General features: G+C 39.0%; 1 protein-coding gene across 4 annotated transcripts in view; it reads right to left on the bottom strand.

Annotated features, from left to right (window-relative positions):
• Nucleotides 1-16306, bottom strand: part of ESR1 (estrogen receptor 1) — a 452118-nt gene that overhangs the window by 213454 nt on the left and 222358 nt on the right. For all 4 annotated transcript variants that reach the window (XM_012452215.3, XM_064360565.1, XM_012452199.3 and 1 more), the window contains one exon: nt 8669-8785. In XM_012452215.3, coding sequence (XP_012307638.1) covers nt 8669-8785 — 117 coding nt within the window. The remainder of the gene's footprint in view (nt 1-8668; nt 8786-16306) is intronic.

The following is a 16306-nucleotide window of genomic DNA, read 5'->3' on the forward strand; positions in this document are numbered from 1 at the left end:
ATGTTGGTCAGGATGGTCTCAAACTCCTGACCTCAGGTGATCTACCTGCTTCGGCCTCGCAAAATGCTGGGATTACAGGCATGAGCCACCACGCCCAGCCAGTTGTTTACTTTTGATAAAAGATTGTGAATGTAGGATTAAAGAGGATTCCAACCCCTATCCCCAGGTTGGGAGTTCATCCATCAATAAAGCAAATTATGATAACTCATAGTGATAACTATTAAACGCAAGCAACAAGGAAATATTTTATTTTCCAATGTTTCATTGGGCTTCTGAGTCATTCTGGACACATGTATATTTCTCTATCTATATTAGTAGTATGTTATTTTCTCACTTTAAAATTATCCCACTAATTTTTGGATTTATTCGTTATTTTGGAATATTTCCAAAAATTATACTGAACATTTGTTATTAAAATAAATAAACACTAATTGACAATTACTACTTTTTCTCAAATTTCTTCTTAATGTGTTATGAGGAAACATACCCAGAATGGTCAGTGCAAGAATCCTGCACATCAATTAATTTACATGTGCCAATTTCCTCACAGCAAAATGAAAAGCTTGCCTCAAAGACACCTCTCAGTCTATGGTGAGAAAATACCTTTCACAAATTTGTGCAACTCTCTGGCATCATAAAATGATAAACAACACATCTCACTTGTCATTTAGCTATATTTAGCATATGAGATCAGAAAAGAAAAGCTTAGGTACTTAAGCCAAGTTTTTATTCTCCACAAAGAAATTCGAAATTTATACCTCATAAAAGTGATGAAATTGTCATTCTCTTTCTTTCAACTGAAAAAAAAATAGCAGTGCTTGTATATGATGAAATTCTTTAGAATTATTTTTAAGACAGAAAAGATATATAATAGATGACACTTGTGTAGCACTTTAGATTTGTATTTTCCCTTGTTATATTTGTCATCTTCACAACAAGGTTGTTAAGTAAAATTTATTTATTTATTTATTTATTTATTTATTTATTTATTTATTTATTTTTGAGACACAGTCTCACTCTGTCGCCCAGGCTGGAGTGCAGTGGTGCAATCTCTGCTCACTGCAACCTCCACCTCCTGGGTTCAAGTGATTCTCCTGCCTCATCCTCCTGAGTAGCTGGGATTACAGGCACCTGCCACCACACCCAACTAATTTTTGTATTTTTGGTAGAGACGGAGTTTCACCATGTTGGCCAGGCTGGTCTCAAACTCCTGATCCAGGAGTGATCCACCCAGCTCGGCCTCCCAAAGTGCTGAGATTACAGGCGTGAGCCACTATGCTCAGCCAGTAAAATATATTTATTTCCATTTCATATTTGAAAACAGTGAAGTTCATAAAAGTGACTTTAACAAGGTTGCTCAGCAAGTTTGAGGAGGAGCCAGCATTTGAACAGATTTATCTTTGGAAGAGTTCCTCTTTCTACCAAACTAAGCGAGAAGGCCAAATTCTTGAGCAACAGTATGTCTTGGAAGTCAGGGGTCTGAGTAATATTCTGAGTTGGACTAGACCTGGGAGCAGCTGGATAAAGCTCTAGACTCCCATCCTGATCATTCAGTACTTGAGCCATCTTGCAACCCAGTCTCCACTTGTTGTCGGGATTTTTATTTGCCATTTCCCACACAAATGGTCTCTTTATACAGTGAGGACATTGAGGGAAGGAACTAGAATCTTATTCATGTTTGCTTTATCCCCAACAGCTTGCATATAAGAAGCCCTACACAAATAACTATTTAAATGAATTGAATCAATTCATTAATTAGTGCAAAAAAGTACTTCTTGAACACCTACTTTGTGACTTGTTTCATGCGAGATCAGTAACTGAGACACAGAGGCCCCCTGCCGTCGTGGAGTTTGTGGACTGTATATAACGACAAACATTGAATGACTGACAATAATGGCGATGAGAGCTAAGAGAAGAGCTGTTTGCTATGAAAGCTAGAAGACGAACTTTCCAGCACTTTGATTTAGAACTTCTAGCCTCAGGAACTGTCAGGGAACAGTTCAGGCCTTCCTGAAGAAGAGACACGTAATCTACAACCTAAAGTTCAAGGGGGAGGAGGCAAACAAAGAGGAAAAACCAACTCAGAGAGACCAGCACATGTACTAGGACAGAAAAGCATATTCCCGAAAGTACAATTTAAATCCTACATCTTATTGAACTACCATGGTTCAGAACCAAATCCAATAATGATGCTAGGATTTTCAGAGGCAGTAAATAAGTATTACAACAGATTAAAATTGTTACCTCATGTAGATAAATCATGCACTCTTTTGGATATTTAGAATAGATATTCAGTAAATTTTCTCAGCCTTGCTATAAAAGTAGGGAGTAGGTCTGTGGTTCTATTTTAACTGAAACTAAACTTTTTATTTCATAGGTAGAGTTTCAACATCCTAATTGGTAACCAGTTTGGTTAAGAAAGTGGATTGTTGTGAACCCTAATGGTTGAAAACATGTTGTAAAGATTTATTCAGCCACAGCTGATCTTTACCATGTGACTGCGCATTTTATAGTTAGTTATCATTGTACTTTCAGTTGTAAATTAAGTCTTCATTCAATGGGATTTTTCAAGCAGTTGTTATAGAAGGTATCCTGTGGCCATGTGTGGTATTCCATGTTGTAGAAAATATAATAAATTATATTGCTTTATGGCAAGCACTTTATACGTATCATTAAAATAAGATGTTTTCATGAACTAAAATTTTATGAATTTAAAGTTTTACTTAAAACTTATGCACCTATAAAAACTGCCAGAAAGATACATGTTTTCATTATACATAGAGAAATATTGAGCAATCACTGAGTAATCCCTATGGAATATTGCTACATACTAAATTGTGCACCCTTAAAACTCATATGTTGAAACCCTATCCCTTGGGCCTCATATTTTGTGACTGTATTTGAAAATTGTACCTCAAGTGAGGTAATTAAGATTTAATGAGGTCCTAAGTGTGGGGCCCTAATCTGGTATAACTGGTGTCTTCATAAAAGAAGAATATGAAGATGCATGGAGGAAAGGCCGTGTGGGGACACAGTGAGAAGGTGGCCGTCTCCCAGCCAAGGAGAGAGGCCTCAGGAAAAATCAAACCTGTCAACACCCTGGTCTCAGACTTCAGCTTCCAGAATTGTGAGGCAATTGACCTCTGTTACTTACGGCACCCAGTCTATGGTATTTTGGGAGGGCAGCCTGTTGTAAACTATGTCCCCACAAAACTTGTATGTTGAAGCCCTAACCCCCAGTATGACTATATTTGGAAATAGGGCCTTTTTGGAGGTAATTAAGGTTAAATGGGGTCATAAGGGTGGACCCCTAATCCAACAGGGTTTATGAGAAGAGGAAGAGACACCAGGAATACTTGGACACAGAGGAAAGGCCATGTGAGGACACGGGGGAAGACGGCTGGCCACAAGCTTAAAAGAGAGGCCTCACAGGCGAGGTGTGGGCCTTATGCCTATAATCCCAACACTTTAGGGAGCCAAGTGTGAGCACATCACCTGGGGTCAGGAGTTCAAGACCAGCCTGGCCAACATATAGTGAAACCTCATCTCTACAGAAAAATACGAAAATTAGCTGGGTATGGTGGCACGTACCTGTAGTCCCAGCTACTTGGGAAGCTGAGGCAGGAGAATTGCTTGAACCTGGGAGGTGGAGGTTTCAGTGAGCCAAGATTGCACCACTGCACTCCAGCCTGGCCAACAGAGCAAGACTCTCTCTCTCAAAAAAAAAAAAAAAAGAAGAAAAGAGGCCTCACTAGAAACCAAATTTTCCAGCACTTTGATCTTGGATGTCCAGCTTCCAGAATTGGGAGAAAATTAATTTCCGTTGTTTAAGGCACCCAGACTGTGGTATTTCATTATGGCAGCCCTAGAAAACTAACACAGATATATATTTTGCAGTCATCAGTATACAACCAAGTGTATGCAGGCATACACGGTCTGCTACGTGCAGTCGAATTATCCAGATTCCTAGGTGAGAACAGTGGAGAGACTTTTATTATGTCTTTGGATATTAGAATTTTTGTTAGATTAAAAATGAGAATGCATAATTTATATTCATGCAGCCAGACTATATCTGGATATTAATTACAATAAAAACAGAATTGGTTTTATGAAGTGGGGTCAATGCATGGGTACCCTCACATTTCAAAAAATGTTTTGAACATACTCACAACTTGATTATTTCAGCTTTTAAGGGGAATGTATGTAAGAGCCTGCACTTAGCCTACCTATAATCACCAAAGAAGAATGTTAAACCTCGACTCCACTGTTTCAAATTAAGCTTTTCTCATGCAGCTGTTATATTCCTGTCACTTATCAAGTTGCCTTAAAAAGCATTTTGTGAGTTTAATTAAGCCTGACTAATTCTTCAACAGTACAAAGAAAGGTGAATTCCTTAAATATTTAATCCATCTATGACTCAAGTGTCATTTTCTGAATGTAGCTGCTAAATTCTTGGAATTAATTACCCTTTGAATTAAAGCTGCTTTTTCAGATGTTCAAGACGTATAGTCATAGTCACAGCTCACACAATGTGTAAATTCAACATTGCATCTCTTTACCAGGAGAATTTATTCCAAAGGCTGCATTCCAAACCTCAACCTGTCTGGCTTATTTATGACCCCGGCACTAAGAAATTTTTCACTGTAAACTTGTTAACAATCAAGCCTGTCTTTATCATAATCTCCATTCTTGGTCTTTCCTCTCCTTCCTCCTGCATCCATGTAAGAATGAGTTAAAGGTTATCTGCCCACTATTTGCAAAATCACTATTCCTTTTCAATGAAATTTTGTTTGCCTTAAATCACCCCAAGATTCACCTCCTTTAGAAAAGAAATGTGCTTTTCTCTATTACAATCAGCAGGTAGCACTATCATCAGCCCTTCCCTCTGCTTGTATCCTTCTGAAACACTAGATGAATCCATGACTTTATTTATTTATTTATTTAGAGACGGAGTCTTGCTTTATCACCCAGGCTGGAGTGCAGTGGTATAATCTCGGTTCACTGCAACTTCCGCCTCTCGGGTTCAAATGATTCTCCTGCCTTTGCCTCCCAAGTAGCTGGTCCTACTGGCACTTGCCACCACACTCAGCTAATTTTTGTATTTTTAGTATAGACAGGGTTTCACCATGTTGGCCAGTCTGTTCTCAAACTCCTAACCTCAGGTGATCTGCCCGCCTTGGCCTCATGACTTTAATTACACATTTTCTACTTGTTCCCTTCCACTACGCTGAAGGCTATCCAAGGCTAGAAGCAATGTTCCTCAAGATGAGACTCCCAAGAATACAATGAGCTCAATTAGGCAACCACACTGATGGCGCTCTTAATATTGCCAGAACTGGGAGTCAGTTTCCAGATTCCTGTATGAGAAAACTGGAAGATCGGATACATGAGAAGACAGAAAACCACACACACACACACACACACACACACACACACAGCCACAAAGACCACAAAGACACAAGCCCACAGGACCAAATCCTGCATGCTTTGGCACTTATTAGTGTAGTGCTCAGTAGTCAACTATCCCAGCACCATGCTAGACACTGAGGTTTAGAAAGTGGCTGGTTGACTCAAGTTCTAAAGAGAAAGGTGTCTTTCGATTGAAATTCACATTCCTTAAGGGATGACAAGAGATTGAAAGGCTATAAACTATTCCAAATAATCCAAAAACAGGGAATCCTTCCCAAATCTTTTTATGAGACCAACATCATCCTGATACCAAAACCTGGCAGAGACTCAACAAGAAAAGAAAACTACAGGCCAATATCCATGATGAACATAGATGCAAAAATCTTCAATAAAATACTGGCAAGCCGATTGCAACAGCACATCAAAAAGCTTATCCACCATGATCAAGTAGGATTCATCCCGGGGATGCAAGGCTGGTTCAACATACACAAGTCTATAAATGTAATTCACCACATAAACAGAATCAAAGACAAAAACCACATGATTATCTCAATTGATGCAGAGAAGGCCTTCGACAAAATTCAACAGCCCTTTACGCTAAAAACCCTCAATAAACTAGGTATTGACGGAACGTATCTCAAAATAATAAAAGCTATTTACGACAAACCAATGGCCAATATCATACTGAATGGGTAAAAACTGGAAGCATTCCCTTTGAAATCTGGCACTAGACAAGGGTGCCCTCTCTCACCACCCCTATTCAATATAGTACTGGAAGTTCTAGCCAGAGCAATCAGGCAAGAAAAAGAAATAAAGGGTATTCAATTAGGAAAGGAGGAAGTCAAATTGTCTCTATTTGCAGACGACATGATTGTATATCTAGAAGACCCTATCATCTCAGCCCAAAATCTCCTGAACCTGATAAGCAACTTCAGAAAAGTCTCAGGATACAAAATCAATGTGCAAAAATCACAAGCATTCTTATACACCAATAACAGACTTAAAGAGAGCCAAATCAAGAATAAACTGCCATTCACAATTGCAACAAAGAGAATAAAATACCTAGGAATACAACTAACAAGGAACATAAAGGACCTCTTCAAGGAGAACTACAAACCACTGCTCAACAAAATAAGAGAGGACACAAACAGATGGAGAAACATTCCATGTTCATGGTTAGGAAGAATCAGTATTGTGAAAATGGCCATACTGCCCAAAGTAATTTACAAATTCAAAGCTATCCCCATCAAGCTACCAATGACCTTCTTCACAGAACTGGAAAAAACCACCTTAAACTTCATATGGAACCAAAAGAGAGCCCGCATAGCCAAGTCAATTCTAAGCAAAAAGAACAAAGTGGGAGGCATCACACTACCGGACATCAAACTATACTACAAGGCTACAGTAATCAATACAGCATGGTACAGGTACCAAAACAGAGATATAGACCAATGGAACAGAACAGAGGCGTTGGAGGCAACACAACATATCTACAACCATTCGATCTTTGACAAACCTGACAAAAAGAAGCAATGGGGAAAGGATTCCCTGTTTAATAAGTGGTATTGGGAAAAGTGGCTAGCCAGATGCAGAAAGCGGAAACTGGACCCCTTCCTGACACCTTACACTAAAATTAACTCCAGATGGATTAAAGACTTAAACATAAGACCTAACATCATAAAAACCCTAAAAGAAAATCTAGGCAAAACCATTCAGGACATAGGCATAGGCAAGTACTTCATGATCAAAACACCAAAAGCACTGGCAACAAAAGCCAAAATAGACAAATGGGACCTAATCAAACTCCACAGCTTCTGCCCAGCAAAAGAAACAGTCATTAGACTGAATTGGCAACCAACAGAGTGGGAAAAAATTTTTGCAGCTTACCCATCTGACAAAGGGCTGATATCCAGAATTTATAATGAACTAAAACAGATTTACAAGAAAAAAACAAACAAGCCCATTCAAAAGTGGGCGAAGGATATGAACAGATACTTTACAAAAGAAGACATACATGAGGCCAACAAACACATGAAAAAATGCTCACCATCACTGGTCATTAGAGAAATGCAAATCAAAACTACATTGAGATACCATCTCATGCCAGTTAGAATGGCGATCATTAAAAATTCTGGAGACAACAGATGCTGGAGAGGATGTGGAGAAATAGGAACACTTTTACACTGTTGGTGGGAGTGTAAATTAGTTCAACCATTGTGGAAGACAGTGTGGAGATTCCTCAAGGACCTAGAAATAGAAATTCCATTTGATCCAGCAATCCCGTTACTGGGTAAATATCCAAAGGATTATAAATCTTTCTACTATAAGGACACATGCACACGAATGTTCATTGCAGCACTGTTTACAATAGCAAAGACCTGGAACCAACCCAAATGCCCATCGATGATAGACAGGACAGGGAAAATGTGGCACATATACACCATGGAATATTATGCAGCCATCAAAAACGATGAGTTCGCGTCCTTTGTAGGGACATAGATGAACCTGGAAACCATCATTCTCAGCAAACTGACAAAAGAACACAAAATCAAACACCGTATGTTCTCACTCATAGGCAGGTGTTGATCAATGAGAACACATGGACACAGGGAGGGGAGCACTATACACTGGGGTCTGTTGGGGGGAAATAGGGGAGGGACAGCGGGGGGTGGGGAGTTGGGGAGAGACAGCATGGGGAGAAATGCCACATATAGGTGAAGGGGAGGAAGGCAGCAAATTACACTGCCACGTATGCACCTATGCAACAATCTTGCATGTTCTTCACATATACCCCAAAACCTAAAATGCAATAAAAATAAAAAAAAAAAGAAAGGCTATAAATTAGCTACTTAGCTTTCACATATACAAGTCTCAATTTAGGGAAAGTTTATCCTCAGATATCATTTTCTAGCACTTGCAATATAAACAGTAACTGAAAAATATTTCTAGAATAAGTCACTAAGCACTCTTCCTTTTCTTCCAACACTGCCTCCCACACATCTTGATTTAAAATATAATTATTTACATTGAAAATCTAAAACACAAAATGGCATGTTAGGATTTCCAGTGCCAGACACTTTCACCTCTTTAAAATAAAGTGGAGTATGAAAATACTTTTGTTGCAAAGAAAAATAAGAATAGAAAAAAAGCAATTAAAAGGAAAAACACAAAATTCCCATGATGTTATTCGGATGGGAAAAACCAGCACCGGGTGGTGACCAGGGCAGTCCCCAAGGGCCCCTGGGAGAGATGTACCTACCACCTTTCATCATTCCCACTTCGTAGCATTTGCGGAGCCGGCAGGCCTGGCAGCTCTTCCTCCGGTTTTTATCAATGGTGCACTGGTTGGTAGCCGGACACATGTAGTCGTTATGTCCTATTAAAAGCAAGAGGACAGAATTAATATTATTTCAGGAAACTTAGCCAATCAGAATCTACAGGGAAACCTTTTAGAGGATATTTTCCTATCACTTCCTCAGCCTTACTATGTTGCTACTCAGCCTGCCTGCCTTTTTCTGTCCTTGAAGTGCAAACAAAACCTCTCGTGGACTTAATTTTTACAGCAGCCAACTACATCAGGAGTCCACTGGGCAAGTTGCCTTCAGTTCACCCAGCCTATATTTTGTAGCATGATATTTTATACGGTTATGTTTTCTAGGCAGATAAGGCTTTTTGCTTTTTGATCTGTTTTGTTTTACCAAGGCTGCTTACCAAAATCGTTGTCAGGGTAGACCTGTTGGAAATAGAATTTTCAGAGAGAGAGTTTCAAAGTAGCCCTTCTTAAAATATAATTTAATTAAGTAGGTACTCAAATGCAGCACAGAATATCTAAATCCAAGCCGGCTTGGTGGGCTGGGTGGTGACAAAGTTCAGTCCTTTAGTTCGTAAGTTCATCCCTCACTGACTGGCTGGAGCACTCTGAGCAAGCTACCTAACATTTCTAGGTCTCACTTTCCTCCTCCTAACCTAGAGAAAATAATGGAACCCATCACATACAGATATTCTAAGAATTAAATATGAGAATATAGGTCAAGAGTTTATACCATAGTTCCCTGGATATGGAAAACACTCAAAAGATGTTAGTTGTTGTTACTCTTGTTTTATGATGAACCCTCTTTCTTTTTTCTCTTGTTGATTGACTCTCTCTTCCTCAAATGCTCCTTACTCATTGGCTTTGATCACAATCAACACTGTCCAATAAAATTGTCTCCCTTACCCCCCATGCTCTCTAACTACGATCTTCTATCTTGTCCCTACTTCCCAGCTGAACTTAGAAATGTCTGCACATGAAATCTCCTTTTCTTTACCTCTCCTGCATGGCTCAACCCACACCAATCTGTTTTCCACTTTAGTTGCCCCAAAAAAGCAGCTTCCTAGGATCACCAATGACTCCAGTTGCCAAATTTTACAGATATTTTTCAGTGCACATCCTACATAACCTGTCTGAGGCAGCCTACGATGTTGATTCCTCCCTTCCCCCTTGAAACAGGCTTTTCTCTTGGCTTCCATAATCCCAAACACCCCAGTCCCTTCTGCCTCTCAAGCTGCAGCCTCCCAGTATTGTTTGCAGATTCAATTTCCTCCATCCACCATTAAGCCAGAGAGACTCAGGGCTCATTCTTAGGTCTTCATCTTCTCTTACTACTCCACATTCTCCCACAAGAGAACCTAATGGACGCCCATGGCTTCCATCTTCACCGACTGCAGATCACTCAGAATGTATGCTCCCAATCCAACTGTCTTCTCAGAGCTCCTGGTACATATGTCCAGCTGCCCACAGTAAGTTTCTGCTCTAAGATTTAGAAGTCACCTGCATCCTGTTATCCCTCAAAAGGAATCTGGTTTATAGGGAGCAGAATATTAAAATTCACAAATTAATACATATTGGCATGTTTTTATAAAGTCTGTTTGCATAAGTCTAAATTCTTACATGTCTTGGAGAAATGTCCTGAATTTAGACTAAGGAAATTATATATACTATTGTAAAACATGTTTCTCATTCTCCCAGTCCAAAATTGAATATATATTCCACACTTTAATTCAGATTCTCTGCTTAAGTCTCTGTTTTTTTCATTTACTAAGGGCAAGATGCAACATGTAGTGAAATGTTTTAACTACAGAACTCTTTGTTGTTTATTCAACTCAAGGGTCAGGCCCAATTAGAAGAGGGTGGAGTGAGGACTTGACAAGAAAGGCTAGTTTCATAAAACTTGGTTTTCCATCTTTAAATATACATTGTAAAAGTCACTGTACAAATGAGCTTCAGATCAAATTAATGTTTTCACTCTTCTATTGCATAACAGAAACCAGAAAGCTAGTCAGCAGAGTTATAAACCTGTAACTTCAGTAAAAGACCACACACTGACTCAGATATCCAGACATAGTTATTATTTTTATAATTGTCTTTATTAATAGGGTCAAACTGAGGAAGTAACAGAACCAGACGTATCTGTGCAGATGCTAACTGCAAGCAAAAAGTATATTCTTCTGATACCTTAAAGAAACTTTCAGTGTTTAGTCTCCTGTGATATTTATGTAGTATATGCTGATATATTTCAGCTTTAAAAAAAATGAGTATATGGCCAGGGGTGGCAGCTCATGCCTATAGACCCAGCACTTTGGGAAGCTAAGGTAGGAGGATAGCTTGAGACCAGGAGTTTGAGATGAGCCAGGGCAACATAACAATATCTTGTCTCTGCAAAAAATATATATATATACATATTAGCCTGGCATGATGGCACATGCCTGTAGTCCTAGCTACTTGGGAGACAGAAGAATCACTATGAGCCCAGGAGGTCAAGGCTGCAGTGAGCTATGATCGCACCACTGCACTCCAACCTTGACAACAGGGCAAGACTCTCTCTCTAAAAAAATAAATAAATAATAAATAAATAAATAAATAAATTAGTATACATTAAGTTTCAGAAGAAAATAGTCAATAACCACTCAAACCAAATATTACTTTGCCTCACTTTCTCTCCAGAGCCAGTTACTTTGTAAGTCAGAAGAAGATGGGAGAACTGAATTGGGTCAGAGGCCAGTTTGCTGAGTCTCATGTTTGGATTGGCCATCTACTGTAGATGTGTATCACAATGGAATTCACAATGGAATTCATCTCAACAAAAATGGAAATGGACATACAACAGAATCATGTACATACTGCAAACCTTTTGTGACAAAGCTAGAATTGATAAACAGGCAAAAAGAAAAATTTAATAAATACATATTTGATATATGCAATTAAAACAAATTCTTCTTAACCAAGTACCATTAACAACTATTTGTAAGTCTTCAGCTCACATCAGAAGAAGAAAAACAGCAAAGTAGGTTTTTTCTTTTCCTTAACAAATGTAACTTGGTCAATATGTGTTATTAAAGCATTTGATTTAAGTTGCATTAAGAAGAAGTTCTTTTTAAATTTTATTTGGTCTTATCGAAATAATGCATGAGAAAATCTTACTGAAGTAGAGTTGATTTTCTAAAAAAAAAACTCACACCAGTTGTCTTAGTGAAACATAGCAGTGTGGGTTTTTTTAACTGAAGAGACAGGACTGTATGTACGTGATCAAATTGGCCCCAAAAGTCCTTCTGTGCAGGCTGGGATGAACCCAGCCCAAAGGGCCAAAGCCACAATGTGACGTTCAGGTGAAGGTTTGGAAAAATAATCAGCACTATTTTCTTGCCGGCCAAAAAATTAAAAATAAAAAGCCTCTGGAGGAATCTAGGGTTTGGCCGGTAAGAAGTGGAGGGGACAGAAGGTGAATGAGATGGAACCAGAAAGAAGGAAGTGGGGAGAGAAGACGCCTGTGAGTAGGAATTGCCAGGCCCACCCCAGCTCCTGCGGCAACAGAACAACCCACATTCAGCTTTTCTCCAAGCTTCCCTTTTTCTTTTTCATTTTCCTTCTCTTCTTATTTTCCCTCCATTGGTAGAAGCTGGTTTGACTTTGTTGTCGTTACACAGAAAGTCTACATTTGTTAGTTATGAAAATAAATAATGACGGGGCCAGGCGCAGTGGCTCATGCCTGTAATCCCAGCACTTTGGGAGGCCGAGGCAGGTGAATCACAAGGTCAGGAGTTTGAGACCAGCCTGACCAACACGGTGAAACCCTGTCTCTACTAAAAAATGCAAAAATTAGCTGGGCGTGGTGGCAAGCTCCTGTAATCCCAACTACTCAGGAAGCTAAGGCAGGAGAATCTCTTGAACCCAAGAGGCAGAGGTTGCAGTGAGCCAAGATTGCACCATTGCACTCCAGCCTGGGCGACAGAGCAAGTCTCCATCTCTAAATAAATAAATAAATAAATATCCATACCTATGCAGAGATTCAAAAGGAGTATAAAGACAGGCCAAGCAGTCACCTTAGAGAAAGCCAATATGATATTGCAGGTCTCTCTTTTTGTCCCTCTCTTCCCTCAGTATTTTCTGGCGGTCACCTCAGACCAAATCTCCTTCCTGAGCTTCTGACCTGTATGTCCACCTGCCCCCATCCATCAAGACTTGACTCTCTCACACTCGTCAAGAGGGATGTGCCCCAGATAGATCCGACGACTATCTTCTTTCCTCACTAGTGTGTTCCTATTCACGTCCCAGCTGAACCAAGAAATGTCTGCACCTGAAGCCTGAAACATGGACTTTATCGTAGATTCAAGCTTCTTCCTCATTCGACCCTCCCTCCCCACCCCTGACACAGCCACGCAGATCAAAACAAATATTTTCTCATTATTTTTTAAAGCAAAACCATTTCTGCATTGAGCACTAACTACCTTAGTCCCTACCTTCTCTAGCCCAGATCATTACAGCCAGATCATTACAGCCCACCACATGACCCTCTGCCTCCAGCCTTCCCCCGCCAATCATTCCCCACCATGTCATTACAGTAATTTTTCTAAAATCATATGCCATCATGTCAATATCCTGCTTCAATATCCTGAGTCTCCTCCAGGCTCTAAAAGTGAAATCTAAATGCAATGCCTTCACACAGTTTGCAAAGCTCTTAACACTTTTCCTTGCCTTCTCTCCCCACTCGAATTCACACCCAAGCTCCATCCATGTCTTTCTGTTGACACACGCCATGCTTATCACCCCCAGGACTTTGCACATGCTCTTCTTCCTCATGGAAACACACTTTTCCTCCTCTTGGCCCAACTGACTCCTACTCATCTTTGACGTGTGCCAGTCAAGATATCAATTCCTCTGTACCATCTTATCTGCCCTTCCAGCCATGCTTAGTTTGTGTCTTATCATAGCACTTATTATGTTGGGTTTTGACTGCTTGTCTCAATACCCAAATCGGTTTAGGCCTGGCAAGGGGTGGACCATATCCATCTCATTTATTGCTATTGATTCTGAGCCCAGCACATTCTCACACACATAGCAGAGCTCAACAAATGTCTGATATCTGAACAAACCGAGATGCTAAAGCTCCCTTCACCCCCAACTTCATCTGTGGAGCACAGGCCTCTTGAGGGGGACGATCAGGGTTCTATACAGGAAGTAATGAGTGGAAAGGTAAGGACTCTGAACAATATGATGAGGTACACCTCAGGACCCCAAACTTAAATCCACAAGAACAAGGCTTGGTTCTAAGTGGAGGCAGTCTGCTCTTCAGCACTGGGTGGGGCCAGACATGAACTTAAAGCAGATGTTCATAGATGAACAGGGCCTGGAAGGGATCCATGAAGTCATGCATTACCCATGAATTATCCTCACTACTCTTTCTATTTTTAGGCCTTGCTGTTTTCCTAATATGAGTGTATTTCATGACCGCCTCAAAGAAAAGTCAATATATTCTAATCATTCCAAAGCTTGTTCTTTATAGAAATGTTTTTCTGAATTAAAATGCTATTCCCCCCGCATGACCTTTTGGTTATGTAGACATTTTAATATGGTTCATTTTACTAATAATGATTTGTTTTCATAGTGTGTTTTAACTTTTTTAAATTTCTATTCTGTGATTTTACTAAACTCTATAAGATTTAGCAGTTTCCTTGATTCATCTCCCCATTCACCACCATCACCAGAAAACACTTTAGCTTTAAATAAAATGGATCTATGGTATTATTTCCCTAGAAATAAAAGTCCTTATAAATGAATTATTCACAAGGCTGAAGAAAAGGCATATCTTTATCAAAGGGTTTCTTACATATAAACTGCATAAACTGTCCTGTAACTGACCCATTTTATGAGAAGCTAAAGTTCAGAGTACTCTTCTCCTGGCTTAACTGTTGAATATTAAGATACTAAAAATATTTGCTTTCATCATAGCCTACAAATTTGAAGATCAATTTGTCCCAATAATGCAATTCTATAACATAAGTATGTGGTACAGTTATTTTTCCTTTTTCATTACTTCCTAACTATGGAGTCGGAAGTCAGACTTGAATGGTTCTTTCCCACTATTTCCATCTCAAATTGACGCATTTCACAGTGTTCCACAAACTTACAACACATCTAGGGATTTAATTTGTGACTAGAAAACTTCAAAATACATCACATCTATTCTGGCTTTATAATTTTTTAAATAAATACAGTCCCTGAAGAGATACACAGTACTCTGAAAAAAAATGAAAGTCAAGGAGACTTTCATAAGGTTAGGCTAAAAGCAGAGTTATATAAACTGGGAAAAATTGTTGTCCCCTTAAGAAATAAATACATTACATTTCTTATCGACATATATGAGCATTTAGCTAATTGTTCATATTTTAAGGCTCAGAAATGAAAATGAATTCTAAAAGAAAAATGAACTCTCCAATATTTAAGTATTCACACATCAAATAAGAGCCAATTTTAGCTAATCCTGTCAAAAAGCCTCATTAGAGGAGTCCAACAAAATAATATTTTATTTTCAAAGTCCTATTTTTTATACCCAATTTACCCATAAATTTAGCTAACACATATAAAGCTTGGCTACCTTTACAGTCTCCTTATTAAAGGCACTCATTGAATATTTGCATAAAATTAACTATGGTTTATTATATTTTGAAGCATCCAGTAACCATAGTTTAAGTTGACAAATAAGATGTCAAAATCTGAATTTCTTTCTACTTCTAAGCATCGACATGTATTCACAGAGTGTAAAATACAGCTTTGAATCTGATGTGAAATCACAAGTTTCTATATGTATTTGGCCAAAGGGAAACCTATGATATTTTATTTTTATTAGTGAAAGACCATATTATCCTTTAGGTGTTAAGGTACAGAAAACATAGTTTTGAGCTGTAACATTTGGGAAAATAATAAGAATCTGCACACAAAAAAAGAAATTGCACGTGAATTCTCAAAGCACTGTTATATAAACCAGCAACTACCCAGGCCTGAGTAAGTGCTTCCAAGGGCTGTCCCTGCTCTGGCTTGTTCATTTCACACTTGTGTTCACTTCCTATCTGGGGGCAATTCCATAAGCTTGTCTGGCCAAATATTCTCTCTACCAAGGAAACTGAACCTCCTAGGTACTAAACATCACATGCCAGGAATTGTGTTATACATTGATTGCTTCGTTTAACCCCCAGCAACTTTATGAGGAAGGAATTATATTAATCCTATCATACAGATATAAAATTATAATAGAAGTTTAAAAGCCTGATCTAAGCCACACAGCAAGCAAGTGGCAGATGGGCTTTGAACCAAGATCTCCTTCATTCCAGAAGCTGAATGCTTATGCATTCTAACAACCTTCATACATAGAAAGCCTAGATTCTCCAAAGGTCAAACTCTTCACTCAAGAACGGTATTTACTTTCCAGACTGCAATAATGTAAGTAAGGATTCTCTGCAACTGTCTGACCACCAAGTGTTCTGCTTCCTAGGAAGCTGATGTAGAGGAAAGAAAAAGTGAGAAATTAGCCAATTCAGTGTTACTGTCTTCTATTTAACATATCTACAAGACAAATACTTACTA

The sequence above is a fragment of the Aotus nancymaae genome, unplaced genomic scaffold (assembly GCF_030222135.1).
Source record: "Aotus nancymaae isolate 86718 unplaced genomic scaffold, 86718_ANA_hifiasm-v0.15.2.pri h1tg000040l, whole genome shotgun sequence".
Classification (NCBI taxonomy): domain Eukaryota; kingdom Metazoa; phylum Chordata; class Mammalia; order Primates; family Aotidae; genus Aotus; species Aotus nancymaae.